The sequence below is a fragment of the Camellia sinensis genome, chromosome 5 (genome assembly GCF_055761805.1).
Source record: "Camellia sinensis isolate YWXY chromosome 5, ASM5576180v1, whole genome shotgun sequence".
Taxonomy (NCBI): Eukaryota; Viridiplantae; Streptophyta; class Magnoliopsida; order Ericales; family Theaceae; genus Camellia; species Camellia sinensis.
Genome location: NC_138965.1, coordinates 49,351,541 through 49,367,856, shown reverse-complemented (window position 1 = coordinate 49,367,856; position 16,316 = coordinate 49,351,541). Strand labels below are relative to the sequence as shown.

Sequence of the window (16,316 nt, the reverse complement as noted above, 5' to 3'; positions counted from 1 at the left end):
ACTTGTTTTGCTGCGCACATCACATAGTAATTCTAGGCTAATTAATCGGAATAAGAGCGCATGTGTTTTCAAAAACTAGATATCATGGTTAGTAGAGGCCGATCTTTGATCGGGCGAGTGGGGGTGCTCATAGCTGACCTTCCCCAATCGCACCCAAGTTCCCGAGCCGAGGCAACTTTGGTGATGACGGACACGTGGCCTTAGGCACGAGTCAGGGTTCCCTAAATTCCCCCAAAATAAAATATTTAGGTGGCGACTCTGTATCTGGCAAAGCAGTCCATGTTTGGCACTTCTTTTCTAAAAATTTATTTTTCTCAAAACGATTTGCCGGATTTGGACTCTTTGGTTCAGATTAAGAACCGTGACAATTTGAGTCCGAACTGTAGTGAACCCAAATTGAACAGAACGGGGATTTCCCCCTGGGACGTTCGGGGACGTCTACAGTTTCTGGCAACTTTGCTGGGGATTTAGAGAGCTTGAGTCGAACTCATGATATCCTGTTTTGATTACACTTATGTGTTTCTTTGCATTGCATGTGCATTGGTGCGCCTAGGACACTGTGTTTGCCATTTGCTATTCTTGAACAGTTTGTCGGAGGCTTGCTTCGTCAAAGCATGCCATAAGGTTGACCGGTTATGGGCTCTGCCAGTATGGGAGCACAAACCCTGGTTGTTACCGGGGCACCCTCTTTGACCATTCGACCTAGTGCATATTCGGAATCCATAGTGACCATTCCAAACTAGGACAGGTTGCTTACCCGATTGTAGGTTGTTTGAAACTGTTGCGTGCGTAGTGAAACCCTAGCTCCTGACAAAATAGGACAGGGAAACCCTACCCAACATAGGGGTGTTTTGGCTCTCACTTATCTGTTATGTGCTTTAGAGTTGGCCTCTACAGGGAATGCATGTATCAGTTTGCAAGTTTGGGCATCAGGCCTGCAGGCACCAGTTCAGTATTTTGGGATTCAGTTTACCTGAGGGTATCGGTTTACAGTATAGGGCACAGTCATCCTACTATGCTCATATCTATTCCAGAAATTGGGCTGCGATGCTGTCTGTTTTCTCTTTTGCTAGGGGTAGTCCTGGAATCATAACTTCAGAAGGCTCCACTATCCCCCGGGTACATTGGATTTGTGCTGATAGACTTTGTCAGGTCAGAGACTCCAGTTCAAGGATAATCAGGGCCAGAGAAGGCTAGTCAGGCACAGACCACCAGTACAATAACTACCAGATCAGTGATCTTTGAGCAGTTTGGTTGAGATTTCCGAGCCTACTGCAGACACAGATATACCGGTTGGTCAGTTAGATCAGGACAATATGTTGGGTTTGGAAGAGATGGTGCGCCAACTCCAGGATAATATGAAAGCCATGCAGCAAGATGATGTCCGTCAAGCAGAATTCGCCAAGCAACAGACCGTGGTCATAGCCCAACAGGCAGAGACAATCACCAGGCTACAGCAGCAAACCGGGGCATCTGCTTCGCACCAAGCTCCTCCCCCACCAAGAGTCCCAATACCTGGGGAGACAGCGAATGTTCAGAATATCCAGGAGGATACAGACATCCCAATGGGGTCGGCTCCGCCCCCGATTCTACCTCAACTATCCAAGGCACCCACTCCTATCAATCAATCGGATTCTCCCTTCGAGTTCGAGGTGGACCCCACGGCATTAAAAGTGAGCAAGCTTGAAAAGCTGTTCAAGAAATCTCAAGGTGTGAAGTCCATTCCAGACATTGAGGATGGGTATACAGACGCAGCTGTGACGCTGCCGAATAGATTCAAGATGCCACAAGTTGACCGCTTTGATGGATCTGGGGATCTCATGGTGCATCTATGGTTGTTTTCAGACATTCTAAGGCCGATGGGCCTCACCAGACTACAAAAGCTTTCTTTATTCGGCCGGACCCTGTCGGGTGTAGCAGCCATCTGGTATGCAATGCGCAGTATACAGAAATGTGTGCAATGCGCAGTATACAGAAAATGAAGAGCAGAAATGTAAAGCAGAAAGGGTAGGGTGTACCTCCTAGGCCCTCGAGTAGACTCCTAATAAATGTCCGCTCCGGCGAGAAGAGGAGCTCATATATCCATATAGTGTGGCCAAGCCTGTGCCGCCCTAGTCGTAGAGCCGAACGCGAGATAGGTCCACTAATGCACTCAAGAGGTAGAGCCCGATGGTGTTTGCCCGGTCGACAAACAAAGTAGTACCAAACAGGAACATGAGGAAGCCTCGTGCGTAATACTCAGCATCCTCGCGGGTCCTCAGTGTTGTCCCTCTGAAATGGTTGGCAAACCATATATATCGCACCATCCCTGATCGAGAGATGGGTGGGCGAGTCCCAAGCAGATAGATTTGGGTGGCCTCCCACTCGCCCATGTCAGAGTCATAAGGGATCGGATCACCCCCTACCCCTATGCCGGTGAGCATAGAAAAGTCGAAGAGAGTCATCATCATCTCTCCTGCTGTAGAGAAATTGAGGGAATCAGTGGTATCCCACCACCTCTCTACTAAGGCACCTAGTAGCGGTCGGTTCGCGATGAGACGTGTGAGCCCCATGCAGAATGCGCCTAAGCCAGCCTTGTCGACAATATGACGGACAGCGTCAGACAGCTCCATATACCAGTCCCGTGCGGCGATGGTCCCGTATCTGCAAAAGGCGTGTAAATCCTCTTGTAAGTAGGACAAACGGATCCAAGGCAGTGTAAGAAATACAGTGTGAGTGTATGTTCAGGGCGAGCAGATGCAAGTTAGTATAAAACATGCAGTGCATCAGTGTGTTTAGGATGAATAGATAAAAGGCAGTGTGAGCTATGTCAGCCATATGATCTACATTGCGGGAAATAAAGAGGAAGAATATACCTCAGAGGCGCCGTAGGATATGTGTGACTCCGACTCGCGTAGCAGGAGGTCATTTGGTGCACCTCGCGCAAACCCCTTGAACTGGCGGATGCCGTCGGGAGGTAGCACGTGTACCTCGGGATGGTACGTTGCTAGGTCGTCTAATGCGGAGCGGCAGTGGCTTAACTCGGGATCCGTCTCCATCCCTGAGAGAGCTCCGTCATGTGGGATGTCATCCGCCATCTCGAGGAGAGATATAGGAATGATCAAAGATATGGAAAATGGGCGGGAAAGCTAAAAGTCAACCAAAAGTCAACTCCGAGGGATGAAAAATGGAAGAAAAAGGTAACGTCTGGAAGAGGGCACGGAAATCAAGGGTGACTTGGGGAAAACAAACCCCAAGTAATGGAAATCAAGAAAGAGGCACCGAAAACACTTTTCAATCTGTTCAAAATGTTGGAAACAACGAGGGTTTCACGAATCAGATGTTTGCGGGATGTCTGAAACTATGTTTAAAGTGCGGATCGGAAGGGAAAAATGATCTAAAGTGAGAGGAGGAAGGATTTTGGGTTTGAGGAGGTGAAGAAATAGGGTTTGGAACCCTATATTTAAAGGGCTGAGGTGAAATCCCCAAATTCCCCTAAATCTGCCATCGGTGGCCGACCGGCTACCCATGTGGCCGACTGGCCACCATTGTTGGCCGATGACCTTTTTTAATGGCCGATGGGTGGCCAATGGCTCCCCATAGTGGCCGGTGGGCCTCTGGTACTCTTATTGGGTGTTTTTCTGTTGTTTCATACCCTCATCTCTTAAGAAAGTGCACTTTTAAGCTCAAACGACCTACGTGGAAGCTCCAAACCGTGTTTTCAGTGTGTGGCACTCAACACGAACGAGATGTATCCTTTTGTATCCTTTCGTATCTCGCAAGATCGTTGAATCGCTTCTGAAAGTGTTACATTATAGCGTTTTAGTCGCATATGCAAGGCTTGCATCGTTTTGCACCTTTTCACTCTTGCATTGAATATGCACTTCTTGTTTTGCATTGAATATGCATCTCGGTGTTACGTTAAACACGCATTTAACATGTTTATGGAGGATACTTACATTTGCATTGAATGTACATTCCTTTGTCTTTGCATGGGGCATGCATTTTTATATCATTGTATAGGGCACACGTCCCCATGTCCACATAGAATATGCACGTTGCATGGAGCATGCATTCCAAATTGTTGCATAGAATATACATGTTGCGTTGGATGTACATCATTTTGCATGGAATATGCCTCTGTTTCATTTCTTGCATGTTGTGCATGAAACATGCCTTTCTAAGCATCGTATCATGGTTATTGATGTTGCATTGAACACGTATTCCTATTACATTGTACTTGTCAAAGTTTCTTTCTCGTACAGGTACAGCTTTGTATGTACGGTTTATTCAAAGCTGATGCAATCAGACAATATTGTACGTACGGTTTACACCACTCCTTGCGTTGGTTAGAAACATTCGGGTACGCCCGGTGTTTACATTGACACTCCTTCGGTTAGAAGCGTTTGGACCGTGTGCCCAACGCTTCTACCTCCTTGCTTCAATTAGAAGCGTTTGGACTATGTGCCTGACGCTTATACCTCCTTGCTTCGGTTAGAAGCGTTTGGACCGTGTGCTCGACGCTTATACCTCATTGCTTCGGTTAGAAGCATATGGACTGTGTGCCCAACACTTATACCTCCTTGCTTTGGTTAGAAGCGTTTGGACCGTGTGCCCGACGCTTATACCTCCTTGCTTCGGTTAGAAGCGTTTGAACCGTGTGCCTGACGCTTATACCTCCTTGCTTCGGTTAGAAGCATTTGGACCGTGTGCCCGACGCTTATACCTCCTTGCTTCGGTTAGAAGTGTTTGGACTGTGTGCCCGATGCTTATACCTTACTTTGGTCAGAAACATTGAAACGTGTTCTGATGTTTATACCACCCTCTAGTGTTCGCACCGCTCCCTTTTCCCTCTCGTGCATGCCGCGCTGGGATGCTTTGGTTAAATGCATCTAGACAGGTTCCAATGCTTGTACCACTCTTTTGCTATTGATTGCATAATGGTTGGATGTGCTTCATCCATTGTTATTGTTCGTTATGGCTCGGAACCTTAGGGTGTGTCCTTAGGTTCATTCCATTTCTTTCCCCGCATGTGCCATGCGTCGAGAACTTGTTTGCCGTTTCGGGTGTGCTCGACGGTTGTTGCTCCTTTACCTCTTCTGCACGAGGCGTAGTTAAGATTGCATAATTTTCTTACATCTTTTCTGTGTGAAATGCGGCTCAACTTATGATTCTCACGCGTGGCGTGTTTATTTTCTTACTTCTTCTCATGAGTGAGATTGTTGTACTTGTTGGTGTGCTTAAAATGTTGTATTCATTTTGCATAAATGCTTCATTACAGCTCTCATTGCATGATTATAAGTTGTGTACTTGCATTGTGCATATCATTTGCATTTTGCCCCGGCCTGCGGGCTCAGTTATGTGCTGTTATCTTGAATGTTTGTCTAAGTATTTGGCCTTGTAAAAAATTGGTCGTCTCTGGGCTTTGACATTCACTCTCGTCATTTCATGACTTCCGAGTTCTGTCAAAGAGGGTAACTGTAGACATCCCATTTTTGACCGTCCTCAAAACTTGGGCGTCATCGTTTGAATATTCAATGATTATCCATGTTTGTGTTCGTTTTGAACGCCCGAAGTTCTTGGCGGAGTGTCTTGCCTTTGAGCCTTTGAAACTTGTCTGTTTTGTGCTTGGTTGTGGACTAAGGGCTTGTTGCTTTAAATCTGGGGGAGATGATGGCTTGTCGGCCATCCTCAGTGTCCATCGGCCATGGCTTGTGCCTGCCGGCCGTCAGTGGTGGCCGATCAGCCACATTGATGGCCGACGACCATTTTTCTCATTTTTCAGATATTTTATGTGCCAGTTGTTGGTCATTGAAGCCATCCTCCATATACGTGTAGGGAGGGATGGAAACAAGCTTTTGGCTTGTTTTTCTATATAAGGGGAGGCCTCTCCCCCATTTTTGGGGGTTAAAAAATTTCAGAGCTGAAATTTCTCTCTCTCTCTCTCTCTATATATATATATATGTATATATATATATATATATTGTGTTTGAAAGTGAGTTTTCTCTATAATTTTGCATACAACCCCTTAATCAAACATCCTTATCGTGGAGCTGAAGTTCCTTAAGGCTTGTTTGGAGTTCCTAAAGCTGGTTTTGGCTCAGAAAAAGACTTGTTTTGCTGCTGTGCTTCAAGGGTAAGACTTTGCCCCTTTTAAGCCTTGCTTTGTGTTTTGCTATCTCTTTAAGCTATTTTGACCTGGTTTTTCAACCATAAAAAACTCTGATTTTGAGATTTTAAAATGGTGGTTTAAACTTTGTTTGGTTATGGGGTGTTTCTCCCTCTTTGCCCTTTGGCTTGTAAAGCCTTTTGAGCCTTCCTTTAAGGGCTTTTGAGTCCATCTTTTTGGTCCTAAAGCCATTGAATTTCAGAGGAATTTCAGTGGTAGAAAGTTCGTTTTGAGGTCCAAAATGAGAGGGGATGACTTCCCCTCCTTGTCTCTCTATGCCATGCCTTGTTAACATGACAAAGTAGCATGTTTTTGGCAATATTTTAACATGTTTAAACTCTATTTTTGGCTGGTTTAGTCACTTGTTGTTTGCATCTTGCATTTGTAGTGTAATTTTGCTTACTAGCCTAGCATGTGTGATGATTTAGCCTATCATTCTATCTTGTGTTAGCTTAACTCCAGCACATTTTTGCTACTGTTTTAGCATGCTTTAGTTCTGTTTTGGGTGGTCTGGGCCATATATGCTTTGCCTTGCATGGTAATAGTGTAGTTGCTTTAGCTAGCTTTGTGTCTTGAGCCCTCTAGCATGCTTTGCTTGGGTTGTTTGCATGCCATAGCATCGTTTTGTATGTAATTTCAGAGTATATTCCTCTATCACACTCTCACATATTCCACTCTTTCATTGCTTTTGAGAGTTGTGCTTTATGCCTTGTTTGTGAGCCGGCATGCGAGCATGTTTTTTTTTTATTTTTGTGTTTAAGTCTTAGCATGTTTTTGCCACTGATTTGGCATGTTTTAGGTCTGTCCATAGCTGGTTTGATCATTTGACCATTGTATTGCATGCTTCTAGTGTTGTGTCCTTCATTAGTTTCAATGTTTTTGGCTCTTAACATGTTGTACATGAGTTGTTTGCATATTATAGTCTTATTTGTCATGTCATTTCAGCACTAGAAACATCTGTAACCTCCCACATTTCTCCATTTTTCAATTTGATTTGAGGGTTGTTTGGTCTTAAGCTTGTGTTTAAGCATGAAGTAAGGTTTGTGCTAAAATGGCTTTAACCCTCTTTTGAGGGTTCCTCCTAGTCAAAGGCATAATCCCTCTCATGTCCTAAATCACCCTTTTGGTTGACCCCTCTCATTAGAGGACTTTCACATTAGACTAACCAGTTGTTGAATGGCTCGGTAATGTAAAATGTGTAAACAAGAATTGAGCAAAGTAAAACTTGTGCAAGATAAGCATTTGTGTTGCATTGCATGTGTTTGGATCGGACGTTAATCCAAACACAAGAAATGTGGGACGTTTCATACTTGAAGTGATGAAACGTGTCACATTTCTTAGTCGCCGTCACCCTTGATCATGGATGATAGGGTGGAGGCTCTTTGTGTATTATTTGTGCATTCACTAAGCTTTTACAAGCTTGGTTTTTGGACCATCATGCATTGAGATGCTTGATTGGTGGCTTGAGAGCCGAGTGCCACTCTCTTTTGAGATTGAGATACGATAAGGAGGGTGATAGTACACACATTTCCTTGCAAATACACTGATATGCCTCTATTTGCTCTCTATTGCAGCAAAAGGAGTAATTTCAGGGAAGCAGTGGCTGACAGGCCACATGTACCAACCGACTGGCCACCAAAGTCAGTTGACCGGCCATCAGTAGTGGCCGATGGCCACCATTTCTAGCCGATCATCCCTCAGCATATTCTTGAGATCAAACAGAAGTAGTCTGGAAGTCGGCATAATTTTCAGAGGTCCAAAGATGTGCAAACAGAGGCATTTAGAGGCAAGGTGGTGGATTTTCGGGAGGACGCAATCGAGCATGCATGCCTCCCTCGGCCGCGAGGCCATTTTTATCGCTTTATTAGCTAGTTGTAGTTAATTACATGTGTTGTAATTAATTTAGCTTAGTCTTTTGTAATTAATTAAGTGTTTAATTAATTGATTCGGTTTGTAATATTTTAATTAGCTTAACTTAGCTAATTATTCAATTCGGTTTGTAATAATTAATTAGCTAGAATGGTTAATTAGTTGTGTTGTAACAATTAGCTTAGCATAGCTAGTTAGCTTATTTATTCGGACTCTCCTTCGCGAGGACGTATTGTTGTAATAAGCGTGCGTGTGTGTGTGCATGTCTTCCAACCCCACTTCTTTCTCCCTTTTATTTAACCGCTTTCGATTGTTAGATTAGGGCATATTTTGATTAGCATACCTTATGCTTGCATGCGTGCATCATTCATTTGTCTTGCATGCACCGGGCTCGGCGCATCATTCAAACTACATTATATTTCAATACTTATTTGACTACGTGTTTCAAAGCATGTTATCAAATTGCTGCATTCATATGCCATCTTAGATAGCCGAGCCTATTAGTTGCATCATATTGCATGTGTTGCATTAGGCATTGTTAACATAGTTAGGATAATGCATTGATTTCTAACTAGCTTTTGTTTTGGCTTGGAGTACACTGTAAGTTTTACACTTTAGCATACTTGCATGAGTGCGAGTGTTGCCATGTTTCACATGCTTTCCATGAGGCTACGTGCTTAAGTGGTTAACTGCATGAATGCCTGTGGATAAAGGCTTGATTGTTTGAATTGGGACAATTCATCAAATGTGCGTTTTAAGCCCACTTTGCGAAGTGGCAAATCTTCATGTTTTAAGCCCACTTGAGGGTGGCAAATCCGCGCTTTAGCCCATTTGCGAGTGGCATTTTCAAACCATTTTCCAAAACAAACATGAATTGTTTTGTTCCAATTCTTGCGATTTAGTCTACACTTGTATGCTGTGCGCATCATATAGTAAGTTAGCTAATAACTGGATAAGAACACATGAGGTTTATAAAACAACATATCATGCTTAGTAGAGGCCGATCCTTTGATCGGATGAGCGGGGGTGCTCATTTCAGGACCTTCTCCTCTCGTACCCAAGTTCCCGAGCTAAGGTAACTTTGGTGATGACGGACACGTGGCCTTCGACACGAGTCAGGGTTTCCTAAATTTTCCAAAAACAAAATATTTAGGTGGCAACTCTGCAATCTGGCAAAGCAGTCCATGTTTGGCGCTTTTTCATTCAAAATTGATTTTCCAAAACCAATTGCCAGATTTGGACTCTTTGGTGTTTATCAGTCTCACTCTGCACTTTGTGAAATTAGATTCGGAACTGTGATAGGAGTCCGAACTGTAGGATGACCAATTCGCACCTCTCCGAAAAGGGTGCGCGTGAAGAAAGTCGAGTCCACAGTGTGGTACGAATTGTCATGTGAGGAGTTGTGGTTTATGGGCAGGATGGGATGTTTCTCAGTCCATTCGAGAAGTTCAGTGTACGTAGCATTTTTTGCTGTTGGAAGTTGCGGATGGTATTAACACTATGTTTGCGCATTTAGGAGAGAAAATAAAAGAAATGATTACTTAAGTTATAAGAGAAAAGAAAAGAAAAGAAATGATTGTGATTCCTCTCATTCTTGTTTGGATAAGTAAGAAATAAAAGAAAAGAAATGATTATGATTTCTCTAATTTTTGTTTGGTTAGATTTCATAAGAGAAAAGAAAAGAAATTATTTTATGTTGTATTACCAAAATAACCTTTTTATATTTTCAATCATTTTATTTCTTTTATTTTTACAGGAACAAAATTGGTATTATGAAAATATTAGTTTCTTTTCTTTCCCAATCTCTCCACGTTTGAGAAGATTGAAAATGAGGGTTATAAGATAAATAAGCTTCTCTCCATTTCTCCCAATTTCTTTTTACTTAAGTTATCCAAACAAGTAAGAGAAACACATATCTCTTCATTTCTTTTCTTTTCTCTCCAAATCACTCAATCCAAACACAAAGGAAATTGGTTTCTTTTTTTGATGTATGGACACCCTATGGTTGCTCAACGTGAGAGGGTATTGAATGAAGTGGAGGCTAGAACTATAGTTCTTAATGCTCTTTTTGTCATTATGGGGGACCTTAATCAGGTGAAAGAGTGGTCAGAGAAGCAGAGTAAGTCGCATAGTTCTATTTAGGGGGATAATGAGTTTAATGATTTAATTTTTCAAAATCAACTCATTGATTTACCAAGCTAGGGTGTATGGTATACTTGGTGTAACAATCTTTTGTCTGAGGAGGCTACTTATGAAAGATTGGATAGGGATAAGTCTCATCTCAATGGCTTCAACAATTTAACAAAGCTTCATTATTTACTCTCCCTTTTCAAGGATCGGATCACAGCCCTATGTTACTAGATACATGTTGTTGGGCTAATAAAGGTTTAAAATGGAGATGATTTGAGTCGGTATGGTTGATGGAGGGAGCTTCTATTTGCACACACAATATTCACTCTTTGCACATCCTTCTCACTGCACACACCAAAAAAATTAATCCCTAATTATTTTACTCAATGCACACACGTTTCATTCTACATCTACCCTCATACATACACACACACACCCCAGACCCTCAAACCCAGCTCTCCGAACGGTGCAAATACACACCCATTGATGCTGCATCTCTCACATTACCTTGTTTCACACATTACCCTGTAGCTCCCTGCTTCACACAGCTTTCATCCCCAAAGCTGCATCCATCAAGACATTCCATTGAAGCATTGAATTCCAGCACATTTTCGATCCTCATTTGTATTTAGGTTAGTGTACTATTTCAATCCTCATTCTTATTTAATTTGTAATGTAGAGTTTTGTTTTTACCATTTTCGAAATGAACGAACGCCCACCGAGTGTAAACAAGTTGTTCGGAACTGGTTTTCCGAAAGTAAACAAGTTGTTCGGAAGTAGAAATCCGAAAATAATCATTTATTTCAACAGTAGATTTCTGAAATTTTTTCATTATTTCGACAATCAACTTCCGAATATTTTTAATTCGGACAACATTCAACTTCCAAAATTAATTTTTTTTTTCGGTTTTCAACTTCCGAAGAGTTTGTTTGTTTTCCCCCCCCCCCTTTCTCTGTATATTCTTTTACAATTGTATAGACATTAAACATATTAATTTTTACAGATAATATGGATTCTGAATGTCAACAATGTGTCCCACCTACTGCTTTAAATAGACGACGTCGTGAATTGGATGTTGACCATGAACGGGGACGAGGGCATGGGCGAGGACGAGGTCGTGATCTAGTTTTGATAGAATATGATATCCCTAGTGCCAATCAAAGTCGGAGCCAAAGCCAAAGACGAGTTCAAGGTGATGATATGCCTGACATTGTCGTGGAGGATGCCTCTTTACCCGATTCTCCTATTATCCAGGAAGAGGACCTTACTCATGCTTTTCCAGGTGGACCGACTAATCCATCAATACTGCGGAGTTTCAATAGCCATGTCACTGTAGTTGTTTGGCACGAGGAGGTAAACATTCCCAAGTAGAACAGAAATTCATTTGTATATGAATTTTTTTTTTTTTGTGTTGTATGGTAGTTTCTAATAAGATATCATTTGTGTTATAGGAACGAGGGCCCCTAAAGTGTCATAATCACTCTTCGAAGATCCTTGCATGGCCATGGTGGTCAGTAGGCAACAACACCATATTCAAAGCCATTATTAAGCAGTCTGGGTTGTCACAGTTAGCTCGTTGGACTTATCGGTTCGTCAACAAGCTTCTAATCTCCAGTTTTGTTGAGAAATGGCAACCCGAGATGAACACATTTCATATGACAGTTAGTGAGATGACTTTGACCTTGGATGATGTTGGCACTATTCTTAGCCTTTCCATTGTAGGCAGATTAGTCGGCGAACCAGATGTGACGAATCATCATGGAGTTACACGACTGGTTTCTGGCTTGGGGATTATTGAACGTGTAATGCATGACGAGGTTTCTACTGCAGGTGGGAATTTAGTCAAGCTTGAGTGGTTACGAAGTCAGTTTGCTGGTGTCACAGATTTAGACCCAGATGAGGCTATATAGTGCGCTGCTAGAGCTTATTTGTTGTTTCTGTTGGGATTTACGTTTTTCAGTGACAAGAGTGGTGGCAGGGTTCCTGTTGTTTACCTTAGCTTATTGATGGATTTAGGATCCATTCATACTTACGCCTGGGGTGCTGCTGCATTAGCATTTTTATACAGACAATTGGGGTATGCTAGTTGGTCCGGTGTTAAGTAGATGGGTGGTTATATGACTCTTTTGGAGGCATAGATTTATGAGCACTTCCGAGCATTCCGACCTCACCAGAACATCCCAGTCGAGGGCAAGGGTGACAGTATTTTCGCCAATTAGTGGCTATAGGCGGAACTGGATGGCTTGGCTGCAAAAAAACCTGCACCAAATGTCAATTGAGTTAGTGGTCATACCTCATAACTTCTTGTATATACACAAATTGATAAGTTTCTGTTATACCTGGACGAAACGATTTTCGTTGACAAACTCAATGGCAATCTCACGTCTATCAAGTTGAGGTACTGGCACTGTTCTAAGAGGTAAAAAGGTGAGACATTGCTGTAATGACAAGTGGTATAACACAAGATTGTAGCACGATGCAACAAGATGCCCCATGTCTGGCATAGTCATCCAATGTGAATAACCAGGACTGTCTTCAAAGTATGACAATATGCTTGTCAATTCTTCAAACCTTTCGTAGGACCCATAAAGTGTAATGTATTCCTCTTTGTGTGTGTGCAGCTCACCCAAAAGATCACGCCTAACCTGTGCCCAATCATCTTCTGTATGACCAATTGAAGCAACTATAGCCCTGAAACCACAATTCCCATCTGCAGCTACATCCTTGACAAACTTAATGTATGGTTTCAACCCAGAAGGGAAAGCATCAACATATGCACCAGGTTTCACTGTTCTAGTAATGTACACCTTCCCCTTCCCCTTCGCATTCACCTTATCCTTTCCCTTAACAGGTCGCTTCTTCTTGGTTTCCAACGTAGAAGCTAATGTAGTGATTTGAGTGTCCCTAAGTGAGAAGGAATCATGTTCAGATTGCACCAACTCAAATGCACACGGGGTCACGACGAGTAGAAACATTGATCTTCTTATGATCCCGAGGACGTGTTTTGGGCTTCACCTCCGGCTCAACAAGAAAAGTGCTTCCCGGACATACAATCTCTTTCAACTTCTTCAAAAGCTCCAACCATATGGTTCTATCACTTTCATTGAACTTTTTCACAAACAACTCTACTTCTGCATGACAAGTCACCTCCGTTTCCTCTTCTTTGTTGCATATGGAGATATGAAGTTGCCTCCATTGTAAGTGTATGGTAGCAAGTGGCGTAGGACGATCTTGTCTGATGTAGTCAGCAATCTCATGGGCACAAGGTAAACCATGAGTGTGGCGAAGGACGCATCCACAAGCTTCAGCATCAATACCAATGGAATTGGCTTTCTTACTCTCTACAAGCAAATACTCTAATGCAGAGATAGACACATTACCCCGTAGCTCCCTAAACTGAGAAGGTTTAAATTGATGTTGCACAATAGTTAGACTTTTCTCAAATGAAGCCTTGATATCAGTGTGTTGCAACTCAAGCAGACTGTGTATTTTCTCAAATGATGCCTGAAATGAGGGGGCATTTCCCTAAATAAGCCAAAATAATAAAGGAATTCCCAAACTAAGCCTAGTTTTGAAAGAATTCCCAAAATGAGCTAACTCGCGGTTCACAATCGCGAGTTCAACAGTTTTCCACCCCTGTCGCGCGAAACCTGCCAAATTTGAAACTCGCTGTTACGAAAAGCGAGTTTGATTAAGAACTCGCGGTTACGAAATGCGAGTTTAATTAAATTTTTTTTTTCCTTTGAACTCGCCTTTTACAAGCACGATTTCATCCCAAAAAAATTTTGTGCTGAACTCGCTTTTTGAAACCACGAATTCATCAAAAAATAGATTTCTTCTGAACTCGCTGTTCATAACCACGAGTTTATCAAAAATTATGAACTCACTATTTGTAACCACGATTTTAGGGCAAATTTTTTTTCTTTAAGTGAAATCGTGGTTCACAATCTTGATTTTAGAACTTATATTTAACCCCCCCAGCCCCGTGTTTTGCATTCACGCTTTCTCCTCTCTCCCTCTGCTGTCTCTCTCTCGCTCTTTACTCCTCTCACTCTGTTCCCTCTCTCTCGAGCTACCTGCTCTCTCTCTCTCTGGAGCTCCCTGCTCTCTCTCTCTCTCTCTCGAGCTCCCTCTGATTCAGTACTGTCTCTCTCTCCTTGGTATGGCTTCTATCATCTACTTTACTGTGAATAAATTAGGATTAGAGTTTATATTTGTAAATATATTTGTGTTTGTGAAAATGTGAATAAATTAGGGTTAGGGTTCATGAATGTGGGGTTAGGGTTAGGGTTTATATTTGTGAATAAATTAGGGTTAGGGTTCATGAATGTGGGGTTAGGGTTTGGGTTTATATTCGTGAATAAAATGTTGTGAAATCAGAAATAATAAATTAGGGTTACGGTTTATATTTGTGAAATTTTAAGTATAGATAATTTGTTGAATGTGAATGTTGAATGTGTTGAATTTTAATTATAGATAATTTGTTGAATTTGTTTAATTATAGATAATTTGTTGAATTTTAATTATAGATAATCTGTTGAATGTGAAATCTTTTGCTATAGATAATTTGTTGTTGAATTTGTTGAATGTGTTTAATTATAGATAATTTGTTGAATTTTAATTATAGATAATCTGTTCAATGTGAAATCTTAAATTTTAAATTAGGGTTAGGGTTAGGGTTAGGGTTAGGGTTAGGGTTAGGCTTTATATTTGTGAAATCTGTTTAGAAATCTGTTGAATGTGAATGTTGAATGGTTTATATTTATCTTAAATCTGTTTATAATTGTGAAATCTGTTGAATGTGAAATCAGATTTGTATTGAATGTGAAATCAGATTTCTGTTCAATGTGACATCTGTTGAATGTGAAATCTGTTGAATGTTGCATCTGTTTAGCAAAATTTAAATATTATGTTTGAAATAAGAAAATGAGGGTTATGGTTTTCTATTGAATATGAAATCAGAAATGAGGGTTTTGGTTTTGGTTTTGAATTAGGGTTTTGAATTGATGAATGTGAAATCATTTTTCAATTAACGGTTTTAAATTGTGGAATCAGAAATGAGGGTTATGATTTCAGAAATTAGGGGTTAAGAAATTTATGATAAGTTAAAATTTTTAAATAATGTTATATAATTTTTTTTAGGAACAAATAATTTTTACGTAATGAATAGATAATTATCTATAATAATAATAATTACATAAGAAAGAGAAACGTTAATTTGGCTGTAAAAATTATTATTAATTAGGTGATGTGGAGTAGTAATAACTTAAAATTAATAAAGTAACAAAAATAATTTTGTTCTAACTTTCAATTTTTTAAGTAAGAATAAGAAATTGAAAAGTGAGGAACAAAATTTGTGATAAGAAATTGCTATGGAAGTTTTCTCATCATTTTGGCCAGGAACAAAAAAATATATATATATATATATTTTGGAGATAGGGATATGGCAAAATAGAAAAGTCAGATAATTGAATTTTATGTCGGTGTAGGCCTGCTTAATATTTTCTATGAGTGACCCTTTAAGTAGTACACTAAAATTTTATTAACAAATTAAAAATATAACTACTTAGAATGTTGACCCAAAAATAAAAAATAAAAGAAAACTTTAAAATATGCCATTGATGCCACATGCCCCTACGATAAGAAAAATTGGTTTGACTAAATTTATGCACTAAATTCAAATGTAATTGTGGTTAAATATAAAAAGTATAGTTTACTTGAATTTCTTGCCCCATTTACGGTTGAATTTCATTTTCGAGTTTTTCCTCCTTAAAATTCATGACATTCCCTTTTATAAATTTGATATAAATAAATGACTTTTTAGAAGTGATCTACAAAAAATTGATATAAACATTAGAGGTCGAATAATTTGATCCACAAAAAATTAGAAGTCAAAACATTACTTTTTACCTCTTTGCCAAAAGAGGCCTTCCAAGTCGTCATGGAAAATGCTATTATGAAAACATTTGATATAAAAAAAAAAAAAACAAATTTGTTTAGGAATTATGTTTGAAAAAATTAAAATATTTGATTTATAAAATGAGTCATTCTCGATAATTTTTACCCACTTGAATTATCCAATTGACTTATTCTCTATGCGCCTGCATTATGTTTATTCAATTAAGTTATAACTTTTTATGATAGTCGGATGTCTGAATCAGTTTATGTA

The 16,316-nt window shown here is 40.5% G+C and overlaps 1 protein-coding gene across 1 annotated transcript; it reads right to left on the bottom strand.

The window, feature by feature from the left end:
- Positions 1 to 12,244: 12,244 nt before the first annotated feature.
- Positions 12,245 to 15,882, bottom strand: LOC145791399 (uncharacterized). The gene is made up of 4 exons (XM_082871752.1): positions 15,865 to 15,882; positions 13,199 to 13,672; positions 12,487 to 13,086; positions 12,245 to 12,394 (listed from the first exon to the last, which is right to left on the bottom strand). Exons 1-4 carry the CDS (start codon positions 15,880 to 15,882, stop codon positions 12,245 to 12,247), a joined length of 1,242 nt encoding a protein of 413 aa, XP_082727878.1.
- Positions 15,883 to 16,316: the final 434 nt, after the last annotated feature.

Bases quoted from the DNA above. Each gene is read 5' to 3' on its own strand.
- LOC145791399 (XM_082871752.1), bottom strand. The intron at 13,087-13,198 runs GTATGTCCGGGA...TGTGCATTTGAG, and splicing joins TGAAGAAGTTGAAAGAGATT to TTGGTGCAATCTGAACATGA. The intron at 12,395-12,486 runs GTATAACAGAAA...GTTTTTTTGCAG, and splicing joins ACGAAAATCGTTTCGTCCAG to CCAAGCCATCCAGTTCCGCC.